General features: G+C 47.1%; 1 protein-coding gene across 1 annotated transcript in view; it reads right to left on the bottom strand.

The window, feature by feature from the left end:
• LOC131286575 (uncharacterized) overlaps positions 1–24962 on the bottom strand; it is a 103626-nt gene extending 78664 nt beyond the window's left edge. Inside the window, exons 1-9 of the mRNA XM_058315546.1 lie at positions 24940–24962; positions 23853–23958; positions 23689–23785; positions 23170–23621; positions 22424–22843; positions 22217–22353; positions 20978–21127; positions 20630–20815; positions 20325–20398 (exon numbers count right to left, since the gene is read on the bottom strand). Of these exons, the coding sequence (XP_058171529.1) occupies positions 20325–20398; positions 20630–20815; positions 20978–21127; positions 22217–22353; positions 22424–22843; positions 23170–23621; positions 23689–23785; positions 23853–23958; positions 24940–24962 (1645 nt within the window). The remainder of the gene's footprint in view (positions 1–20324; positions 20399–20629; positions 20816–20977; positions 21128–22216; positions 22354–22423; positions 22844–23169; positions 23622–23688; positions 23786–23852; positions 23959–24939) is intronic.
• Between the last annotated feature and the right edge of the window lie 314 nt (positions 24963–25276).

Genomic DNA, 25276 nt, shown 5'->3' with positions numbered 1-25276 from the left:
GGGGGAAATCCCTCACCCATCGAAAGATTTATTATTTCATCCTCGCTCCATCGATGGCTGAATCTAAATCTATCTCCGGCAACCCGTCATCCGGGCGGGTTGTGATCCGATTAGGCAAAGCCTCCGCACGCCGGAACGAGCGATCTACCCATCACACACCATTAGCCTATTGACTACCGAAATGCGGTGAAAGATAAATGGTTTTTCTCCCCAATCACGGGTCCCGCGGCGGGAAATTAACGGAAAAAATAGATCCTCGATTGAGAGGAGAAAAAAAACAAATAACACTCACACACGCACACAAACCTCCGCGCGTACCAGATTTATGTATGTGCAAAGTAGGGCGAATGATAGTGGCCGGAAAAGCGGGGCAGCATTCGATACTGACATGATCCAATCACCAAGCGTTCGTTACCGTAGCAGGATACAATTAATACATTCGTTCCGATTTTCTCGCCGATACGTTCGTCATCCGTCGGGGCGGCTTGAGGGACGACTGGCAATGTGATTTCCCAACGGAGAAACAACTCTTCCACGGTGGTACTTCGATGTAGCCCGCAGCGTGGCATTAACGAAGGACTCGAAGCCAATTCGGGATGTCTTCGGGATGGGCGAAATCGTGGCTATTGGTCAATCAAGGCTAACGATTGCTAATGACAGAGAACCTTTCGAATCCTTCGTCAACACTTACTGCGCGATTGGAGTTTGGGCGGGTCAACCTTTTTCAAAGACGGTTACTTTGCTATTCATCCTACCAGCATTATCTTTCTCTAATGCGTATTCCTAAAGAGATTGCTTTACTAAAACCCAAGCTCGGAAGAAACAGAGGTTGCAGAAAATATTGCAAACCGTGGAAATATTGTGGACAGTTAGTTTGAAGTTTGTTTACCTTTCCTGAGCAGCCTGAAAAGTGTGTGTGAAACAGAAATTTTAGTGAATTTCACTAACTAAACAAGCATTGAAGCGTTCGGTATATGTTCCGGAGCAAGGTTGCAAGTGAGGAAGACTATCACACTTGATTTCGACCATATCATGGCGACCAATAGAATCCATATCCCATGACTTTGCGCCTAGGAGTAGTAGTAGTGAGGTCAGGGGCCAAATGTGGAACACTGTTGTCCCGAATTTTGGATAACCTATTTCGTTTAAGAGATTGTTGTAAAGATCTATCACATAATATGTTGCGAGTATGTTTGTAAACACTTTTCGAAGTAACTGTCAAAACAATAGCGCAGAAAATGGCTTTGCAACGACCTCTCTTTTTACCGACTAAAACCAAAGCCATCGCCGGTGCAAATGGTCATTTCTAATGGAGATGGTAACAAAAACACTTAGTTTGGTAATTTTATTCATATTGAACTTATTCATTTACATTAACTTCAAAAATGATCTGATAATAAGCAAAACATTCCTAGCCGTTGAAGTATTTAAACGTTTCCAAGAGTGTTAACAATTCTAAAAGGGATGTGCAGAAGATAGTCAACACGGATATCCACAATCGTGCCATCAACAATAACCAGAGAAACGAAACGATTACCACAAATTACAACACATCATTACTGGGCGACCGTTTGTTGAAACGAGAGTCGGTTGAAAACTGAAGAAATGATGGGATTAGCAAAGCATCCCGGAACGCTCCCGGAACACTTTCGACTAGCATCTTCCCAGTGGATGGATCTCGTAGGCTTTAGACGAAACTACTACCATGGAGCCAACGCCAACGTATCCCCGGTTCATGCGTTTGCGTCTCAGATTGTTCGTTATAATGCGGCCCCATTATTCAAACAAGCGAAGTGACAAGCCCTCCGAACCTCGGTCGGTTGTTGTTTTTGGTCGCCGATGGCTACGCACATTCTGCGAACTGTTTACCAATATACAAGCACACACACTCACCACTAAGAACCCTCCCGAATTCCTCACACTAGGCTATAAAGGGATACACTCGCTTCGGATGGCGAGGGAGAAAGTGGGTGCCATTCAATCTTGTTATCTTTCGACCTCGATGACGACGGCAGAGGGTGGGAGGGAAGGGTGGGGGCACGTGTACGCCAGCGTAATGCGGGCAGCGATGATGATAATGTGCTTTTTTCTTCGTTCCGCCGTTCGGCCGATCGGTAGTGATATCTGTTTTTCCATACTCGACCGAAAAAGGGCCGCAGCGTGCGGGAAACAAACAAATCGAACGTATCAAACACTCACATCACGCGCATTGATGGTGATGATGATGGATGATGTTTCCAGCGCCTCCCGCCACCTCGCGTGGCATGTTTTCCAAACCTCCTACGAACGGGACATAGGGATTTCCCCCTTCCACAAGGGTGGGGAGGGTGGCAGGTGAGCGAGCGAGTGAGTGACGTAAACATGCTGGCATCACGTCGTCGTTGGACATGATCTTCCAATTCGCAAAAGGCTACTAATGATGGAGGACGACATTCACGTCCCCCCCCTGATCGCTCCCGTTTCTCCGCTCGGAGCATCCAAGAAGCTGCGAGATCGGCCAGATGAAAGGATGCTAGAACATGCTGATTTCCTTGCGAGCCCTACTGTGCCGGTATCATTAGTGATTTGCAAGGAATCTGTTAAGCATCTTGGCGAGTTTGAGTTTAATCGGAATCCATGTCATGCAAAACACATGAATGACAGAAGCACAGGATGGCTTCTGATTTAAATATTTTATGCACATTTAAATGACGTTCATCGTCGTTTCCATCTTTTTTTTAATTCTTAGCGAGGAGCTTTTAAACAGCAGATAATATGATTCCATACATTTTGATCAACAATATGATGCGAAAGTTGTTTTTTATTGGTTCTCTTATGAACAATTATGTTGAAGCACTAAATAAATACTGGCGCTTAAAACATATGAGATTTGTGATAGCCGCTCTACCAACAATGCCTTTAAAGTCTCAGTTTCCAGGAAATAAATAATACAAGCTGTTGCATTTTTTTCTCAGTTGTAGTAAAAATATTACATAACGTATATCACAAAGTAGTTTTGCATGAGAACAAATGGAGAGAGCATTACAAATTGAAGAGAAGTGAACAAATTATATCATTACTAAAAGTCTAAAACAAATTAAAATCTGCAAACTTAGTAATAATTGGAAAGAAAACCTTCTAGGACCGTTTTATTTGTTTCACAAAGCTGCAAGGTGGATAGAGCGTCAAAACACAGCTTTTCCATTTACCATTACGAATGGAAAACCGTTACAAGAAGTCAAAGAAAAAACGACCCATTGTCGCGGAATGATGTTACGCAGTGAAATTGAATCACAAAATCATCGTCCATCGAATTCGAAACCAAATCAAAGCTTGCACGTGAAAAACAAGGTCTGCTGGGAAACGGAAGAAAAACAGGAACAGTGTAATAGGAAGGAAAAGAGAGCACCGAAGAAAGAAATAAACTACAGGACGAAATGGGAGCCCGCAGTAAACTAAGCACTAACGAGTTTCCGAACCCAAATTCACGGCAAATCATTGGTCGCTGTTGCTGCCGTTGTTGTCTATTTTCCAATTTCCCCGTTTGTTTTTTCCTTTACGCCAGCATTACGCCTGCCGTTGCTACCCTCCACACTTCCTTCCGGGTTTTGGTGGAGAAATGTTTCCAATTTTCTTCCACCGCTCGAAACACTGTTTCCAGCGGAGCAATTTTCACCGGCATCGCAATTGTGTGTACCTAATTCAATTGAATGGGAAGTTATTTTTTCAATTCGCTCCTTTCACTGTCTGTGTGGCGGTTTTTTTGTCTTCCCTCTCTTCGTCTTCTTTGCCACTTTACTTCTCGTTTGGAAAGCTTTTCATCCGAAACAAATGGCAAATGCGACACGGTGGACGGGAGCGAGGGAAGGAAGGAAAAATTCCGATCTCATCCTCGCGGCCGATCTCCTTTCTATGGAACCTATTTTCACGCTTCGTTGACACGTGCGTTTGTCACGCCAACAACGGAACCGTACGGGGGAAAAACAGGCGCATGGCTAAACAACGCAGGGTGGAAATCATCGCTCGGCGGGCTTAGGTCGCGAATGTTCCTATCTTTCGGGCTGCCCCGCGAAACGAGTCGAGGAAAATTGAAAATAAAAGAAAATGGAAAGCATTAAGCAGCGAATGAATGCGTGCGTGGCACGGGGCCAGGGGAAAATGGGCGATGAAAATGAAAATCGTTGAGAAATCATTTTTCACGCCAGACTAAATGTGTGATCCAAGCAACAGTTTGCGTTATGGTGTTTCGCTTTTTCCGACCCATACCATTATAATCGGGGTGGCTGGGAGAATATGGAAAGCTCCAATGCCAATGTGAGCTCCCAAAGCATACCTCGTTCTATATGCGAAGTGAACGAAACATCTTTATTTTGTTTAAATTAATCCTTTTACTACGATCACCGCTAGAGATTTTGAGGTGGAAACAAATACCCAAATTCTATTGATACAATACTGCGCCATAATGAGGCCAGCTAGAGCCAATTTTCCCATTTCCACCAGCGAACGATTGCGAAAAGACACGTACCTGGTTCGTGGTCGTACGGACGCTGTCCGTCCGTTGGCTTTTCATTGGCCAGCGATATGGTGCCGCTCGGGTGGGGGAGGTGGTGGAGAAGGAAGAGATGGAGGAGGACGAGAGGGTGGAGGATTGGGAAAACCGGAATAGATGGATGGCTGAAGGTGACACCGTGCGGTCCGCTACACTGTCCTGTTCTTGGCGGCTGCTTATTTCCTCGTTAACGCGTCTCACTGGCCGGCGCTAGGTTTTTCCTGAGCAACGCTAGGTGAGCTTCTGGCGGCACACTTTTGTTTGTTTTCAGTTTTCTTTTGCTGCGTTACTTTCCGCTTCGTTTTGTTCACTTCTCCAACACCAACACCAACGCACGCACGGTTGACCCTCGCGCCGAGTAATTATGGAGTCATTTGCAGCGGCGAGGAAAAACGCTGTTTACGACAGTACGCACAGTGGAAAAGGTAGAAGAAACACCGGGCACGTGGCACGCGCTAATGGGGAAATTATTGTGACTCACACTTCCACTTCAAAGCTCGCTAGAAAATAGGACGGATAGGATCAGTGTTTGAGCTAACTTTAAAAATCATGCAAGTGAATAGAATTTATTAAAGAATGCAAGGCTTGCTTTGTCCCTAACAGACGTCTCCAGTGTGTCAGCGTGTCGATCAAATGACGGACCGGAAAAGGAGACAACATCCCATTGCTGACAGCTGCCATCAGCTACCGTGACAATTGTGCAAGTAGGCTGTGAGTGAGTAGCTAGTTGTTGGGCAAACAAAGTATCCCCTGTTTACCGAACATCTCCGTCTGCACGCACGCCCCAAACTTTCACCCGGCGGCATGAGTTTTCCTACGTCGGTCCGCTACCTCAAGTCCTCTGTCTTGCTTTTTATTTACTCTCACTTTGTGAATGAGGCAGGATGCTGATGCAACATAGCCGAGTGTGTCACCCTATTTGGCAGCTAACTTTTGGTCGTATCTTGCGCGCGGACGAGCACGCTGTCGGGAACTTTTCCGAGCCACGCCAACGCTGGTACGCTCTTCCGCGAAAGGATTACGTGCACTTGCCTGCACATAATGCTGTCCCCTTGTCTCAACCCTGTGGCGCTGCTGCGTGAGTATTTGTTTTCCTTTCCTGTGCTGTGCCTTCGGCTTAAGGCGAAAGAGTGAACTGCCCATGAAGCTGTGCGGGTCGTTGCGGGAAACGGGCAGTACAGATTGTTTACACTCAAGCTCGAGTTCGTCGCTGTGTCAATGAAGGCAAACTGGACGAAAAGAATGGAAAACAACCGAAACCCTCTTGTTCCAGCTGTTTGCCAGGCGCGCAAGATGGACGCACACTTTTCCCCCGAGCGAAGTTCACTTCACCGGAACGTTTCAAAGCGTACAACTTCTGTTTGCCAACAGACACATTTTTCTTATCATGTCATTTGGTCGGTAATATGCTTTCCTCGAATGCCCTTAATGGGGTTTTTCTTCACTCGCACACACACACACACACGCAGCAATATAAAAGGAAAATAAATCTCACATGGTGATACTGTAACGCACGGGGGTTTTCACTGGGTAGGATATTTCCCGACAGACAGGCCCGTTTTTTTGGAAGGAAAGGAAAAAAGGCTCCCGTTCGCTTGCTTGCGTATCGGCGGACGTCTCAGAGATAACTGAACCGGTCGTGTTTGGCTCGTATGCTGAAGACACCGCTGAACTGCGCTGCGTCCCTTACGCCACTCCCTTGCACTCCCTCCCCCAAACACTCCCCGTTCGGTGGAAGTGGCTCGGAAAACTCGGCGCGGGTTCGCGTCGCTTACGAGTGTGTTGTACTTTTTCCTTTTTTTCCATTTGCTCCCCATTTGTATTGAGTGTTCAAATAAACTCACGAGGTTGCGTGAGAGCAAGGGCACGGTGCGGGTGTTGAGGGACGCGTACAACAATGTGTGCGTGTGCGTGGCGCTTTCGTCATTCGGGTCTTCTCCAGCACCGGGTATCGGTTGCCTTTTTTTTTCGTTGGTTGCCTGGAAAGTCCAACAAGTTGAGCCCGAAAGCTGATCGGACAGTGCAGAGAAAGCGGCATCCATTTCTCTTCCGCCGGAAACGTTCCCGGGCAGACGAACGAGGCGGCAAGACTTTCAGTAAGCTTTTCCCCTCCTGGAACGGTCGGGAAGCGTGAGCGTGAGAAGAGTTCAACGTTCCCGATGTTACCGCTTCGGAAAATGCTCAGACGTGGTGGGTGGTGGTGCAGGGAAACCCTCGCACTCGAGGGAAAACAAACGGGAGTAAAGTAAAGCGTACAACGGACTCATGCGAACAAACTGACAGCTGGCGAGAGAGGATAACACGGCGTTATTTTGAGAGAGAACTTCGGCTTCAACGTGGAGAAACCCTCGGTTGGAAGTGAATTTTTCCAGTGATAATCATTTTCCCTACCATCATCTCGCTGGAAGTGTTGCTCACCGGTCGCCACCCGTTCACAGGTGGTAGATTTTCGGGGCGAGCTGTTGCTGGTCGTTGCCTTTTTTCTCCTGGTTTTTACTCCTAATTTGTTTCGTTTTGTTCGTGTCGAGTTTTCGTCGCGCTGCTCCAGGGCAACTCCACCCGGTGGCTCTTGGAAGGAAAACGGGTCACAATGGGGGATTGCTTTTGTTTTTCCTCGAGCCTAACCTGATTTCGCTAGAAGAAAACACTCCAATATGTTGCTCTCACGCTGAAAACCGACGTTGGGAGCTTGCAATTGATACTAAAGTTGCAGAATTATTCATCATGCGCAAACAGTGAATCTTTAAATTTTGTGTGTCAAAGGTTTTGTTTGAAAATGAATGCATCTTTTGCTGCCTATGATTTGTTATGGTATGTTTTTATCAGATGAAGACTAACAGATTGGAGAGGTAACTAAAATTTAGAGAAAGAAAAACGCTCGAAAAGAACAGAGGATCTAAACAAAAACAAAACTCTTGTTTTTAAGTCTTAGTTACACAATCCTTTCAAATTAATAAAACCGTTACACTTTTTACACGTTCCTCCAGAAGTGATTTAGAAAATATAGCAAGATAGATCGAACTAAATTTGTATCATACTCAAATAACTTTTTCTTAACATTCAACAGTTATTATTGGTAATTAAATTGCCTAAATTATGATCCCGGAAACGAATGTTGTAAATTAAACAAAACGCTTATTAAGTAATCAGCTGACGCTCGAATGAATCAATTGTTGTATTTCCTTGGAGCAAATTCGGAGGAAAATTTATCAATCCTTCCAGCAGGGCAACTAGTTTCGATTGAACACTTCGGCAGGATGTCGCACTCTTCCCGCTTTTGTCGAACTTTTGCGCGACTTTCTCTTCCCCCCAGCCGCTTCCCCGCCCTCGATCTACCGCTCGCCGATCAATATTCCGCTTCGACTGCTCGTTTCTCATTCATGACCAACTGATGATCCCACTTTAACTTTGCTGGCGCCTGCAAATGGCAGTGGCATTAATTTCGGGCGCACACGGGCTTTGCTTCGAGCGCCATAAAAACTTCCCACCGAGCAGGGTGCATCCTCTCGCTGGGGTTGTCGCTTCGTTCGCCGTTCGAGCTTGGCGAAAACCCCGGCCTCGGTGGTCCTGGGAGGTAATGGATAACGAAAAATTGATGGAGCTTCGTGTGCCGTCGCGTGGGCGGAAGGAAAGGGGCACGGAACGGACGCCCGAACAGGGGACATAGTCTAGTGTCCTAGTGGATCACGGTGACAGCGACTTACGATTTACGATGTTTTTCGTTCGGATCGTTCGCTCGCAGCAAAACGTCTCCAGCTCCGGCTCCGGACGAAAAACGAAATCATGGCTTTTCCACACAACCGCTCCACCGGATGGTTGAAGGCACGGAAAATTGGAAACTAAGGACGATCGATTACTCAACCGGGTGTGCGTGCGGAAGCGTTGGGCTTGGGAAAAGTGTGTTGGTTGATGGCTCCAGCAACGAAAAAGAGTCCGAATGGGTTTGTGAAGTGTATTAAAAGTGCGTTTGATTGCGAGCCGAAAATGTGCCCCGGATGAACGAGGCACGGGGGGAGAGGAAGAAACATTTCGTCAAAATCACCTCGCATCAACGGTAATGATTTTTATGTTTACCTTTTATTCATGCCAGCGTGTGCCAGGTGGGTTTGGTTGGACGGATTCGCTTTCTTTAAATTGGATCCGCGCCCGAACGACCGATTTGTCGAGTACACTTAGGCCCGGGGACTGGAAAGGGGCATAAACAGCTGGCGCTAGCTGATGGTTGTACGATTCATTTTCACGATTGACTGATGGTCTCGTTTCGAGGTATGAATTTTCCGAGAGAAAAAAAACACAGATAAAGCAAACCTACCACATTTCCGTGCCCCGAGCTGGTCGGTTGGGATGGAAAATAAATGTGATGAATCGTTTGGGGAACTGCCAGCGACAGCGAGGCTGAAGGCGGAGGGCATCGGTAAGGAGATCATCTTTCCCAAGGCCCATCATCTTCAATGTCTTCTCCGACCCGACAATCGCTCTCGACGTGCCCCGCGGGTCCGTGAGAAGGGGAGGGAGGACAATAATGCAACCGTACAGCATAAATGAGTGATGTTCAATTAGGTTCCATTCGTATCGGAAATGCTACCCGCTACGTGTTGGGGCAGGGGGAGGGGAGTCTGTCCGGGTGGCAGACGGTAAGTGATCCGCACACGGAGCTATTTGTCTTCATCACTGCGTAATACGAAACCCGATTGTGTATGCGATGTAAGTGGCACACACACACACACACACACACACACGTACCCCTTTTCACGTGAGCCACCAGGCGCCTCCATTCGTTCGAGCGACGATGTAGAATCGCATTCTTTGAACGCACTCCCGTCTATCCTATTTTTCTCTTCGCTGTAAGTGTGCGTTCGGGACAAAGCGGAACGACGCAATGAAGTAACCGCCCCGACAAGCTTCAGTGCAATCTCAAACTCCCGCTTGTCCCAACTGAACACCATGTTGTTTGAGGCACGTACGTAAAAGTCAACGTCCTGTCATGTGGAAATATTTGCTCCATATTTTCCTTCCCGGCGAGGTCATACACACGTACAGACGCGCCGTCCGCTTGCTTTCGATTCAGGGTAGGTTGCATAGCGTTTGTGGAGTGGGAGACGGTCAGGTCTTACTGCCATCAAATCGTGACCGAAGTCAAAAATGCAAAAGGTGAAAAGCTTTACCTCAGTTCAAGGAGATTCTTCCTTTTGGTGGGATGCATTCCGAAAAATACAATCAGTTGAAGATGATCTGATTGTTGCCTCACTGAACGATACAACAATTCAACATGTGAGGACAACTTCCATCTTCTGTATTACTACAATAAAGTGAGTTATATCTTTCATGGCGGCTCCATTCGAACATCTTATCAAACGTATGTTTTATGCAAATATTTCAATAGATACAGTTGATTGGAAGAAAACATTTACGTAATAAATAAAAACTATATGTAAATGTTAATATTTGCGTGTAAAATTAAAACATCAAATATCGTCAAAACAGTAAGAAAATAGCTGCTTTTTTTAGCTTACTATAGAATCTACGCCGCTAGGGGATGGTAAGAAAAATAAGCATTGTTTTTGAACGAGAAGAAAACTTCATTTCCCGTCCCTTCCGAAAAGGGAATGAAGAAAAACTTCGGCACTGTCCTTGCCACTTGACTTCCTTAGGTAGGAGGACATTTTTATCTAATTAAGAAAAGACCGTAAATTCTGCACGTTACTTTTTGCGTTTCTGCACCGATCGATCCACTACAACTTGAAAGGTTGGTTGGCGCTTTCCGGAACAAAAACAAAAACCAACGCTGTATGTGTTGTGGTTCGTTGCGCCACTTTTTAAGATGTTTCCAAATGGAGGCCAAATAAAGCAAAATCTGACTAAAATCTGGAATCTATGCGATGAAACTTCACTCCGCATGAGGCGCTTTCGAAAGTGAAGGCTTCGAAATGAACCTTGGCCGTGGCCGTAAACGCACCACGCACCTCCCAACACCTTCGTCGTCCGGTGGGGGGAGGGTGGGGTTTTTTCAATCTTTTCTGCGTCATTAAATTCCGTTTTTGTGACCCTTCGACACCCTCCGCGCCAACTCATCAACGCTGCTCCAGGGAAGGACAGCCGGACGGCAGCACTGAAACTTGGTGGCCAAGAAAATTGGGCGCATCGCTGCAGTGCGACCCACCGGAAAAAAGGGTGCCTACCAAGCCAGGGGGGGGAGGAAAAAAGGCCAGACAAAGTGCGAGTAATGACAACACTTTCTCCGGAATGCCCCCGAGGAGCATTAAACGCTGCAAAAGGACACACGGGGGCGTTGCGAAGGGGTCATCAATGTCGGTGACCACGGCATTCGTGAATGATGGTCGAAATGGAGGCGCCTGGTGCTTCGTGTGAAAAGGGCGTTTGGAGCCAAAGTTACGGCCACGAGATCGAGATCGAAAGGGGGGAAAAAAAGGGAAAACAGCCTGCTTCACGATAATATCATTACTATTCTCTTCATAGGCTGAACGAAAGCACAAAAAAATCCTCCATCGCAATGTAGGGCGGCTCAAGGATGACCTTTTTTTCCTACCCGTTTCTGTCAAAGGAATTTGTGTGGATCGATAGAATTGAAGCCACCAAAAGAAGGCAGGATTGGCGAGGAAGCAGCAAAAATTTACCTACCAACAGGAAGAGTTATTCGTACCGAAGAGTGCCAATGAAACGGAACACCGGCTTGATTGGCGGAAAAATATAAACCCTGCAGGGCTGCAAACCGAGAGGGGATGCCATTGAGCGTTAATGATTTATTCATCATCGTTGCTTTCGTGTGATTTTCGTTAGGAAGAGGCTAGCGGTCAGTTGGATTTAGGGTGGTAGCTACCATTTTTTTTTTTCTTAAACTTCAGTGTCATTTCCGGGAAAGGTAAAAGTATCCCATTTTGTGATAACATTTTGCTCGGGTTGAACCACTGAGTCAACCTTTTTTTTGGTACGTTTTCAGTTTGTCCTCACCGTAGAGAATGACATGAGAATATTACAAAAAGGACGAATTGACAAAATTCAAATTTGCATGCCTTGCAAAACATGTATATTTTAATTGTGTGATTTTTGAGAAAAAGATAAATTACAAAATATTCTTCCTATCGGTAGTTTTCAACAAAAACAAAACCTTGAATTTGTATTACTCGACTCCGCCTACAGTTGATTTCTTTTGTCTTCCTTCACCAATATGCTCGCGTCATAAGTTGGCCGTTCAACACAATTCTGAATTTTGTAAATTAAATATTCTAAACGGCTCAAAATCTAACCAGCAGACACCAAATTATATTTGAATAGGTTTTTAATAGCACGAAATGGAAAGACAAAATATGATTTCAATTTCAATCGGTAAGAGTAAACAATCCAACAAATCAATCGCACTCAATGGTAACTGTGGATTTCCAATTTCCATCTTCCCGTTGTTAAGTTATGCTTACACGACCACATTCGGTGGCAACGAATATTCCCTTTGGGTCCGGTTGGATATAAAAAAACCGGTCACCGGTGCATTCACCTGTTCGAGGGAAACGAATGCGAGCGAATTTCGGCTTTACTTTTATTCCAATGAGGTTATTTTCTCCCGCCTTGCAATCGATCAAATAAATCGTTCGAATGATCGAGGGACGCAGATAAAAGCGAAACCCATGGGAAGTGATTTTCCGAGTGTGATAAATTTGTTTCCCGTGTTCGCACCCGCTTTGCGTGTTTTATTTTCCGCAGCCCCGGCGGGAAAGCCATCGAGGGATTTCGTGTCGGCCGTGCAGAACGGAAGGGAGGAAAGTTATTTATGTCTGCTGCTTATGCGGCTGCAGCTGCTACTGATTTTCCTTCTGCTGTAATGCATTTTTAATTAAAGTGCATTATGAAACCTGTTTGCAAATGTCCACCACCAGTTCGCGCAGGTGACGGATAAAGAATGTGAAAAAATACTCGGTCCTTTCGCTTTCGATTTTTACACCGAAAAGTAAGCAAAGATGGACTCCTTTAGTAGTATTTATTGTCTTTGGTGGAGGTTACTTTTGAGTGCACCGAAAGTTTGATGTATTGCTTTCGCTTCTACGATACATATTAAAAATGGAAAACACCATTGTTGCAATCGAAATGGCCACAAAACATGCCTTAAGGTTACCCAGAACCAATTTGCTTCGTCCAAAATTGTTTTCCAAGTAATTCCATTCGTTTTTCTTTACAGAAAACAGAAAACACTATGCACAACTCGGCGGTCGAATATAATTCCCCACAAACATAATCTCAGCCTTCGTGGGAAACATCAAAGGCGCCACCGTGACGGTACGAGCGACAGCGAACTTGTTGATTTTGAGGTGGAAAAGTCCTGCCCACCCTGTCCCGTTTTTCCCTGCTGCCACCGCTTTCGAGTCGAATCGAATCGGGTCGGGATCAAATTTACGGCCCAGATTGAACGCTAACTGGAAGGCCGAACGGAGGCACACACCACTGCTGGCTCGAAAGGTCGGAAAGAGAGCGGTCTCTTGATGATGATTTCGGATCGCCCGATTGGCAGTAAAGAAAAACCCCAAAACTATGGAACCCAACAGCCCGCGGGTGCGGGTTCGATTCCGGGGCGCACATAGTTGGGCCGCTTAGTGCGTGACTGAACATCGTAAAAAAAGGCTTAGTTTGTAGAAGGGTGGGGAGAGGGGAGTGGGTGATGGAAGAGGTGAAAAGTAACAAATTCGTCCCCACCAAACCTCGCTTCCCCATCGCATTGTCATAAAAACGGATCAACTTGTAGCCGAAGAAGGACGGTCGGCCGTGCGAATGGCGTTGTGTTGTTTTTTTCCATCCCCCCCCCCCCCCCTCCCCCTTACCCATCTCTCTCAACTCTTTCCCAAAAGGCACGAATTGTTGTTTTTCTTTCGGATCGAACCAAACTTTTTCTTTTTCGGTTTCGCTTCAGCGCCACAGCCATGACGGCCCTACGTTTCGGCAGGTGGATCCGGCTTTTGTACCTTCGACACGGAAGCGTGTGTGGGTGTGTTTGGTGACCTTCTTTTCGTGGCGCTTCTCCCCTTTTTGTCGCTCCCGTCCGGTGCGTACGTACTCTTTGGTTCGATCGGTTTCGATCGAATGGCGATGGAAACGGTGGAGGCGCAAAAAAATTCGGAAAGCTACCGTTTCGCTGGAAACCGGCATCCTTTCCTTCGGCATTTCTGACCTTTTGGCGGATGGTGGGAATGGTGGTAGGGGAGGGGGAAAGCAGAAAAGAATCTTTAGAAAAAGGACACCAGGGGAGGGAAGAGAACGTGATTTTATGCGATTTTCGATTGAGTTCGTGGTAGCCAGTCCCGTTCGGGGATGTTATGAGGTTAGAACGATTTCAGAAAAGATCGAGAGGGAGAGAGAGAGGGAAAGAGAAAGAGGAACAAAAAAATATACAAAACACACACATTCGGGGAGTGTCATTTGAAAGGGGTTTTCACAGGTTGTTGTTGTTAAGCAGCCCTACAATCAATGTTCTTTCTCCCCAGATGGGTTAAAAGTAAATTCTGTACCATTTTTTTGATCATTTTCTTAACAGTTTGCTCGTACAAGACATGCCTTGAACTTCTTTTTTGGGCTCGCAGTGAAAAGGGGACAGATTAAGCGATTATGCGTCCTAAAGTAAACGAAAACGATGAAAAACGGGTACGTTTTCCTGTAGTCGTCAATTGATAAGAAGGGACTTGAGAGCGAGAGATATATCTATAAAGAGTTGCTGGAAACATTGTACAAACATTATTTTGTAACCTCTAGAAGCTACAATGGTACTCAATATATTATTTTTATAAATTACAGGCTGGCCCCGGTTTTCGTCAGCATCGGTTTTCGTCGTTTGACAAATCGTTCGAAGCTGGTTTATAGTAGCGTGCTTTGTTCTTTACTCATATGATTCAATGCATTTTGTATGACAGAGGATCCGAACATGGACTCATAAACGGGTAGTGCAGGTTTTCTGCTTCAGACTACTTTGCTCAATTAAAAATATCTTCCAATTGAAGCACTGAATGTATTATTGGAGGTCCGCGACAGCCGAGCGGTAGTGCCGGTTAGAAAATCGGCCCATGAGCGCCGGGGCTCGGCGGCGTGGGTTCGAATCCCAACCGTGACCGGACCCTCCCCTGTACGAGAGGACTGACTATCCACGTACAACAGGGAACCAAGTCTCGTAAGCCCTTAACGGGCAGGCATGACCAAACAAGGTCGTTACGCCAAGAAGAAGAAGAATGTATTATTGTAAACCTACACGGCATGGAAACCAAAGAAGTAAAACGGAAAGTTGGTGGCCATTGATTTGATGATTAAATACACAAACTTTGTTATAGTTTGAAGAACACCTTCATATCAACCACTGAAAATTCAGACGAGAAGAATGTACACAACCAACGTTTGTTTTGTGTTAGTCAAGTCTTGAGTAGGTATTATAAACGTAACAAATTTAGTCCGCTAGCCCCGGTTTTCGTCGCTGTCAAAATCCCGTTTGGTGACGAAAACCGGGGCCAGCCTGTATTTCTATTAGAATAGTAATCGATATATTATTTTTGTTTGAATCTTTTCAATGAAAATGTGTTAAATAAATTTGAATGGCCCAATATATTAACTTCTGGTGTCCATAATCAATTTAAACACTTCAAGCTCGGCTTCTTTCGTCGTTAGGATTTTTTGCAACACAAAGTACACATTTTTGCATCCATTTGATCGTACAATATCATCGCAACGTAATTATATACCGACGTGCTCTTCCAGCAACTCCGAACTCCGCGCCATCCGCTGGGATTTGGGAATGTTTCAGCGTATAGAAGTGAGAATTTATGTAAAACAATTTTCGCCGTTAAAATAATTTAACAACGCTCCCCCCTTCATTCTCGCAACTGTTGAGTCGGCTCGAACCCTGCCCCCTCTCCCGCCACACTTGTTTCGCCACGTCGACCCAGGGTCTCATTGGTATGCAAATCAGATTTATGGCAAGCAACTTTCCTTCCGACCGCCTTTCGCTTTCAGTGCGGAGCGAGCGGGGGAACCGACAAAATCTCTTCGCCCCGCATTCATGGCGGAAATCTTTACGAAAGGAATTAAAACTCGCCCTGGGTATCTGACGGAATGGCGTCAACGCACGTGGCTTTTATCTTCATCATTTTGTTTTACTTTGCGCTGAATGTCTTTTTCTTTTTATTGCTCGAGCCATAATTTTTCGCCGGCTCATCTCCAACGAGCGAGATTTGTGTCCAGTGGAAAAGGTAGTGATGAAGGCTCACGTGGAATGGAGCGCTATTCCAGGTGAATTGACGATCGAGGCGTTTGCTATTGACACATTTCCCGACCTCTACGTTTGCTCCATTTCCCTGTCCGGAACCGGGTAATTTAACTACGTCACCAAGCCAACGTGACAGATTTTTCCGTTGGCGTCATCGTAATTTTGAAACATTCTGTAAGCGGCCTCTGAGATCCGTGACGCTTGCGAGCGGAGCCGTTGTAACGATTTTTATAGCTTTTCCTGCCCACCTCAGGCCCCAGGTTTCACGCTGGCGTGGAAAAACAATCCCTCACGAAGTGATGTGCGGTTTCCCATTTGATTTCCCTCAGCCAGCCCCCGATTCATTCACAAGATTTCAATCCCACGCCTCACTGGTGCGTACATAGTAACCCCGGGGAAAATCGATAAGCTTGTACCGTGGGAGGTGAAGCATTTTCCCCCACCCCCACCGCCCACGGTGGTATGAATGAAAGTATTTATATTTTTGGGACAACCATCCGCGGTATTTGCGTATTACAGTGGGCGCTGCACCAAATCCGAATGCGTGCGCAAACTTCCGATGAACACACACACACACACTTTTTGAGGTCTCTGAGAGGCCTGCCGCAGGATGGGGGTAGGCAAAAGGCGGTGGAAAATCGATGCGAAGCAGTCAACCCCGCGGGATAATCGATAGCCCGCCCGAAACGTGGCCTTAAAGATGGCGCGCTAAACGGATCGAAAGATGATGGAAGCTGATTACGTTGATGGGTTCGCACACCAAAACCACCATCTCGGGGTGACTGCTGCATGAACAAAAAATAAACACCTCCTTGGAATCTTCTTTTCAGCCAGTTTTGGGGTGGCTTTTCTATTTGGTGGCGTAAAATTAGCATCCCCAAAAAGCCCAGGTATCAAAGGCCCCGTCGTGAATGAAGTGTCAAAAATAGAGGATCAACTGCTGTTGAAGCCGTTTAAATATAGCGCATCAAGGCAGAATTCACGCGGCGGACTGTTTTCCCATTTCGAGCGTAAAAAAGTCAGACGGTTCGCGCGTACGCAATTCGGAAGCCCACCCGGGGTTTCCCGGAATCGGCAAATTAATTCGATGCAAACAAATATTCAGAACGCCATTTCGGAAGGTATAATTAGAAAACCTAAAATCTTCGTCGCCGTGCGAAGCGCGTAATAACATTAGCTCTGTCACATGGTCCGTCGATGGCGGAGAGACTAAATTAGTCTTCTATAATTAGCGAATCGTAGCAACGTTTTCGGACACATTTCGTGCATTCATAACAACCTTCGGTGACGTAAATAAGAAGGATTTTCACCATACACCAGATTAGGTGAGAGTTGCTTCTTCGAAATCACGCTTACGTCCAGTAAATGAAGTAAATGTTGTCAGAAATTGAGGGAGAAAAAGATAGTTCTTCAAGAGCCTCAAATGAAGGAGAAACTTAGTTCAACGATTTTTATAAGGTTAAATAAAGATTTCGCCTCACCTGACCTTCTAATTTATGGCCCTGTTATGCTGCACGTTAGGTTTAAAATCCCTTGTCAGAGGTAGAACGTGACGCTGGCATTTGACCGAAAGGAATTTCTTCTGCTTCAGAGTCGCCTTCAACGAGACGACATAGTTCGGGTCCAGGGGGCTTGAACTTGGGTGCAATCTTTCCGGTCGCATGTTCTCACGTGGGGACGGTGGGAGGGGGGTTGCAAAAGGACAATTGTCAAACCTGTTCACTGCTGCCGTTGCTGGTAATGTGAAACGCACATTTCCTCCCGCCTGCAAAGTGTAGGAAAACCCGTCCGCTTCAGCCACGTTGAGCCCGGATCGTTGGACATTATCCGTACGCTTGGCACCTCATTAGAAGCACGACAAGGGGTTGGTTGATGGCGGGTACTCGGAGAGGGACCCTACCGGGTTCACCTGCCGGCCATTCTGTGTCGCAACAAATGTCGAGGACAAGCGTGACAGAGCCGGGCGAGCGACAGGTCATTCGTAAAATTTAATTAACCGCATCAGATAACACCTAGCACCGGTTCAAGGGCTGGCCGGGAGGCCACTCGAGCCTCGGATCATCGGCACCAGGATCGGTTGGCTAAAGTTGCAAGTTTGAACGGCACCGATGTCAACGGCCACAGGTCCCGCCGCCGGAGTCGTTCCGTTGCCGAAGGGTCACGATGTAGGTTGCGCGTTTCTTGCTTTTGCCAAATTTCAACACAAACTCCACCGCTTCGTAGAGAGACCACCATGGCAACGAAAATACTTTCCCCGGGACACGTCCACCCACGGCTGGAATCCGCTTCGGTAACAACAAATGGAACTAATTGTCCAGCACCAGGGGGAAGAAGCGAAGGGGCATCGCTTGAAGCCACCGCATGGAGAGGAGAGTTTAGAATTTTCTTTGAAGTGTTTCCCAAACGCACCGAGGCTCCCGCATTCTTCCTCTTCTGATGCAAGCCCTCTTTCGGGTGCTTTCTTCCGAGTGGTGCTGTTTCACGTGCAACCGGTCACGCTTCGCCAAACTCTGGCGAATTTACGCAACGGTGGACGCGAAGAAAGGCGGCCGCACTCCAACAGCAATAAACAAAGGGCCGCACGTTGCGTGTGCATTGTTGGTTCGCCGAGTTAAGACGATTTTCTTTCGTTCTCCACTTCTCCGCAATCCGTTTCCTTTCACGTGCTTGAATTTCTCGGAACCCTTTTTACTTCAATGAGGATTCCTACAAAAAACGGGGCGACGGGAAAATACAATTCACCCCACGACCGGTTCCAGGAGAAAGGCATCTCTTGAAGTAGAGATGAAATTACTCTTATTTTTTATGTATTTTGTTTCCTCAAAATTGTCTGCACCAAAAAAGAGGGAAAACTTTTGGCTTTTTTCGAGGGAGGAAAACGAAACCTGATGACCTGATTGTGATCACTTCGACAAACCGATATTCGAGTTATCATGCTCAATTGGGCTTTCGAAAATTAGGTTGAAAATGGTTACGACTCGAAAGCGATCTTTGTTAAACGAAGCCTTTTTAGTTCCATTAGGATTTAAAATGCGTAGAATGGTTTACGTTATTGTGTTGCATATGTTAAAATAGCATCCTCTAAAGTTCCCTAAAGAACGTTATGACGATTATTTAGAAACTGCCGAAAAACCATAATAAAGCACAAGTAACCTTTTTTTTTCTTAAATCTTTCTTTTCAAAAAAGCTAACACAAATCCATCTACGAAAGAATTTTAAGGTGCTGGAAAAGTAAGGTATCTAAATCTAGCAAAGTATCAGTAAGATTAATCACACGGATCAATCATACTGTAAAACGAGTATTTAGACTCCAGCTGCTAGAAGATAGATGAGCCTCAGCCAACCATTCCTGGCCGAGATTAAAGGCTAAACGGTATAAGCCTTCTCCGTAGAGTGTCCGGACATTTTGGCATTGACACTTTCCATTTCATTGTTAAAATTGTGACTTCATCGGATGGGCTTAAATATGGCCAGGGACAGAATATTGCAACCTCTTCGAATAAGTCGATAATTCTGTTTTCTTTACACACTAGCTGCGTTTATCAAATTCTGAGAACATCCTTCGAGCAACAGATGGTGAAGAAGTGCAACGAGCTTTCTCCAGAAAAGCTTTCCATGTTCATTTCCGGCGCGCGACAGGGTAGCTTCCGGTTGGCGGCATCCGCGATGGTCAATCAGATAAATTATCTCACACGCACCATGAAAGGCGGTGGAAGGCAAACGACCCCGGGGGAGGGTGTCGGAGATTATTTCGACGGAACGCTGTTGTAATCCATAAGCCGAAGCGAGTGCTGCGATTTCGGTTTCGGGAGGAGGAAAATGAAAGCAAAAGGTTTCTGGGACACACCGTTGCAACCCACGCAGGACGCGGGACAGTGTGGGGAGGAAGGGGGAAGAAAAGGATCCGGCTTGAGCGTTCTCTATCCGTCCGTCGGTTGACATGACAGATGAATGACGCAGGGAAAAGTCTCCACCGAAAGGAAGTTTCATTCATTATGCAGTCCCAGTCCCAGTCCCACCTCATTTCCTCGTCAACGTCGTTTCCTGGTTGTTTTCCCCTTGCGAACCCCTCGAGGAGCGGAGGGATCACTGTTTTTTTTTTGTAGCAGGAGAAATTTGGAATACTATTATCACCGATGCAGATAACGCAGGGGCGCCAGCGAAGGGAAATGAGCGAAGGAAAAGAGCTCCCGGCAGCCCGACGCTAATGACACCCGGAAAAAGCTATCCAACCATCCCGGGCCGGGCGGCGAATTCCCGGGCTCGAGCAATGTAAACAACCAGCGGCCCGGGAAAGCGGTAGGGGGAGGCGCAAACTCACACAAACTCAATGTCGTACGGAGTGAGGACGACTCGCGGCGCGGTCAAACTTTTAGTGGCTATAGTTGCTGGCGAAATCCCTTATTGAGCTTACAGCTACTAGCCACTCATCGACACGGACACGCATACACTCAGACACACACACGAACAGACGGAATCACACACAAACACACGTACACACACGCACACGAATCATACCTGTTTGTGTACTAGAATCGAAAAACGTACTCGTGGTTTCCACCGTCATCGTCCCGATGGTGCCGTCGATAATTTGGGCGCTCGAGTCACGCCGACCACGGTAGCTGTGTTGAGGGTACGGGCAGGTAGGTGGGAAGGCGATCCAGACATGAAAGAAACAGAGCAACAGAGAGTCAACTTTGGTGCCACAGTACTACACTCACGGCCACAGTTCACTTCCGCAAACGCTGCGAAATGGAAAGCTTAGGGCGAAAGCTTTCCCATAAATCCCCGTGAAGAGAGAGAGAGAGAGAGGAGAATGGAGAGCTTTCGCAAGGACTTGCGCCAGGACTTACCGGCTGGTGTCATCACTTTGCGAGCTCTGGCGGCGAAAGTTGCGGCAGCGTATCATCTCCTCGGTCGTGCTTTGGCGGCGAAAGCCCCGCGCGATGAGGATCTCCTCGGTGGTCGACTGCCGGCGGATGGAGGGCCGGGGGGCACACTCGGCGGGAGGCGGAGGGCGTGCACAAGGGCTCGCATCCCTATCGTGTCGGAGAAGGGGCAAGAAAATCGACATCGATGCACGTTAGCCGAGACACAAACCGGAAGCTTTGCGGGAAAACTCATCGTTTCGAGAAAAAAGGCCGCTGGGTGGGAAAACCCAACGTGAAAAGCTCTCTGTGAGAGTTCCGAACCGCACGTACCTTGACGAGCAGCAGCTGCTCGAATCGGGCGAACGGGGTTGTCGAGCGGCGGAAGAGGATTGTCGGCGCAGGCGACGGCTTCGCCTTGGGCTTCCCTCGCGTTCGTGGCTTCGATCGGGCGATAGGTGGGATCGTGAATCACGGCGTCCTCTGGAAATTGGGAAATTTGAAGCTTTGTTATGACCGAATCGTTACATTCTGTTTGTAGCACAATTCATCGGACCCTCTTGAAACCATCTGAGTAAAAGTAACTGTGTATCAATCTATCCGTGTGCGAAGTGAGACTGAAACCTACTCTTTAGGTTTTACCTTAACGCCCTACAAGTTAGATGTTAACATCTTCAATGATGCAATTATCATCTGTAAACCCCTTGTTTTCCTACGATGCATTGAATCTTACGTTTGTCTTACGAGTGTGAAGTTACATGCGAACTAGAACTGCACTGATTTTTTATGAATAATAATTCTTACTTTTTTAAGTTGGATACGAAAACCTTCTGTTTAACTTTTTTGTTTTATCCTATTTTACACATGCCATAATTCACCGCAGTTCCGCTGATTCTATATTTTAGCACGCTTTACCTTCAATTGAACCGTGGCCTATAGTGCATGATTTTGCAAACATGTTTTGTAATGGTAATTTTATAATTTCAGCCATGTTATTTTATCACTAGAACTACCGACCATGAACGTTAGTTTAAACTAGATTAGTTAATACAGTTTTTTAAATCAATGAAAATTGAATAAAATGTCCATTTATTTGGTATGAAAATTATTTGTCGTGGAAACTAATCCAGCTCTTCGTTGTTATTGACGAAAGAAACCTGCCGTTTTAGTTGATTGGGATAGAGTTGCACGCTTCAAAATCCCGCAAGCTCGAAAAGCTAGTAGAGTTTTAAAGGACATCCGTGGTTATGATATTTTACTTTTTAATGTTATTCTCTTGTAATAGAATCCCTAAAGAATCCATCTTAAAAGCTCAATTTCTACCAACAACGAAACTAAGGAAAACAAAGCCGTTAACTAGCTTCAAAATCAGTCTTTCCTCGCAGACCAGGATAGAATGTCCACTATAACTTTCGAAGGAAGTGCTTGACACTCAAAAGGGTAATCTTCCATCCTTCACGGTCAAGTGTAGACAATATAATTTCCATTTTTGGACGCATGCCCTAAGGGACGCCCGGAAAGCGCCCGTCGAAGATGGGACAACATTGTAATGGACTCTCTATTAAGCCTCACCTTGACGCACTGTCCGGGCTGAGGCTGTCGCGGCGCGCCTGTCGCTCCGGACCCTCGCCGTCGGGACTGAGGGCCGGCTGGGAACTTCGCCGACTCCATCCGCCCGGAGGCAGGCACGATTCGTCGTAGGCGGTGGCCTGGCAAAGAGCAGAGAGCGAAAGCGATCCATTAGGCCGGAACAACAAAATGGAACGTGCGAGAACTTACCTGTCGCTGGAGCTTCGAGAGACGCTGGGCACGCTCGGGCGAGACGCGCGAGTCCCGCCGGTTCATCTTCGTGCCGCACTGGGTGGTCGAGTCGCGGCGACCCTTCTGCGCGGTGGGGCTGGTGGCCGGCGGCGTCACCGAGCTGGTGATAATGGTCGGCGGAGGCAAGGCCTGGCAGCCGGTGTCCACGTGTGCCACGGCCACGAACAGCGGCCCGGAGTCGGACGCAGTCGAGCTGGTCGAGGGGCGCTGCTCCTGCCGGAAGTTGGGCATTTCCGCGACGACCAGCGAGTCCTTACGCTTTCGCTGCGCACCGACCACCTTGGGAGGGGGCGGTGGCGGGGTCGCCGTACCACCGATCGTCGAGTCACGGCGCGACGACCGATCCCGGCTGGAGTCGTTCGAGTTCCGGCGCGAGCCCTGAAATGGCACAACGGGAAAATCATGTCAAATCGGCGGTCTCCTTTAAGCTGGTGTCAGTGCTTTGTCGCACGACATTTTATCGGACGTCAGATTCGCCAATGTTTCTGTTGTTTTCAAATCTCTAAAAAAATTACATTTTATTATTGTTTCTAGATGAAAGTCTCGATCCTGGATTTATAAAATCCATCTTTGTTGACAGATAAAATCGATATCATAAATTCGTACGACAGCTTCTAGCTGTCAAATCCCATACGTCTTCTTCTGTCAAACCCTGACGCGGTAAAGCACTAACACCATCCTTATCGTACCGGTTTTTCACTCACATTTCGATAGTTGTCGGCAGAGTAGATGTAATCCTCACGCTCCCGATCCCGATCCCGCTCCCGCTCTCGCTCCCGATCCCGCTCCCGATCCCGCTCCCGCTCGCGTTCCTTCTCGCGTTCCTTCTCGCGGTCGCGCTCCCAGTCCCGTTCCTTGCGGAAGTCGGACACGTGCGAGTCCCGCCGGTAGGACCAGCTCTTGACGCCCGAGTCGGCGCTGGACTCGCGCCGCTTCCGCGGTGGAGGCGCATGGCTGTTGTTCTGGCTGTTATTGTTGCTGTTGTTGTTGTACGAATCACTGGTGTTGGCCTTGTTCCAGGGCAGGCTGCGGGCCAGATCGGCCAGCGTTTCACGCCGGTTCAGCGGGGCCTTCTGGCGCTTCGAGCCACCGCCGCTCCACTCGCGCAGGATGTCCGTCAGCTGGGCGAGCGAACTTCGTCGGCGGCGCTGCGCACCTGGGGTTAACAAAATCAGAGATTCAAAGACCAAACCGGGAAAAATGGGGCGGGATCATAGACGAACCTGGTGGCGGTGAGGTACTAGGAGGTGATGCGCCGGAAATCTGTGCCGCCGAATCCCGCCGTCCGCCGAGCCGTTGCCGGATGGTAGACTCTTCGACCTAGCGAACGAGCGCACGATGTTAATATTGGATGCCGGAACATCACACAACGCAGACCGAGACTTACCTGCTCTCGGACGAGGTCGTCCCAGCCGTTTCCTCCCTGCCATACCAGTCCCACCTGGTGAGACATGATAGGCAGGTTGCAGACAAAGCAGATCGCCGTCATAGTCCTGCTCCGCGGCATCGATTGACATAATAGAGAGGTAAATAGGAAAACACATTTGTTAGCCAAAAGGAAAAACCACACCCGTCGTCAGTTAGTGCATGGTGTTAATGTGGTGAGCAGTTCAATAACTTTAACTTTTCTACACTAACATGCGTTGGTTGATTTATTAGTTAACGGATAAGTTAATAGCGAGCTCAACCCGTTTAAAGGGTACCGTTTTTTTAAGGCGTTGTTTAAGATAACCCAGACAACATAACACTACAACTAGGAAATGTAAGTTCAAAAATTCGTCCATTAAAATATTAAAAATTTGATAAAGTAAATAAAGTTCATGAAAACAGGATAAAACAGAAACCAAAACAAAGAATCCTTTTCAGTCAAAATGGTGCCGAAGAATGACGCGAAGATACGAGAACCTTGGTTTCCCGTGTCCACTGCAATATGGTCTTATGCTGATAAATACGCAATACATGATGAGCAAGCGGAAGGTGAAATAAATTCTCTCGATCTGATTCAAAAGCGCCGTGAAACGGAATGCGATCATTACAGTAATCAAGCGTTTGCCCGGCGCGTAACAAACTCTAAGAATCAAGCAGAAACACAGCAGCAAACCAGTTGCCATCAGCCAGAAATTATTGTAAACAATAAAAATAGAACAGTGTGAAGCGAAGCGAGCAGACAGCAAGCAGTAGGGTAGAAAGGTAGCACCCGGGGTCGCCCGGGGAAAAAAGGTGAAAAGCATCGGAAAAGTCCTGTAGAGTAGATAGAGTGACAGTGAGTGAGGGTGAGTCTTTTCTGTTCTGGTTTTTTGCTCTCGAGTGCTGCGCGGAAAAGCAGTGCCAATGCCAGGAACACGGTGAAGCAGAAGGAACAGTTTTGCACAAAAGCACAACGAATCGGTGTGGAACCGGGACGCAACGACCGAGCGGCCCGAAACTGACACACTGCGCTCGGTTGCATAAATAAGGAGGAAACGAAATAACACCTGTAATGGCGAAGTTTTGCCATGGTTCATATCTACGGCCTATACTGGAAGATGAGGAAGATGTGGGGGCTTTTCGAAGATGTTGGTGGTGTTGGTAGCGATGGACGTGGCGGCGGCGGCGGTGGTGGTGGTGGTGGTGGTGGTGGTAGTAGTGGTGATGATGATGGTTTTCGTGTCTGTCGAATTGGGTTTGCCTCGCGTTCTATCGGATTGGAAAGTGGAAATCGACGCTTTCCACCTTGCGTTTCACCACTGGTGGACGTCGATAATGGTGTGGAACTTTCCGGTGTGGATTGGAAATATTCTAAACGAACTCTAACCGAATGGGAAACCGTTA

This window comes from Anopheles ziemanni, chromosome 3, assembly GCF_943734765.1.
Source record: "Anopheles ziemanni chromosome 3, idAnoZiCoDA_A2_x.2, whole genome shotgun sequence".
Lineage (NCBI taxonomy): Eukaryota > Metazoa > Arthropoda > Insecta > Diptera > Culicidae > Anopheles > Anopheles ziemanni.
The sequence above is the reverse complement of the archived record's forward strand: the minus strand, read 5'-3'. Positions and strand labels throughout refer to the sequence as shown.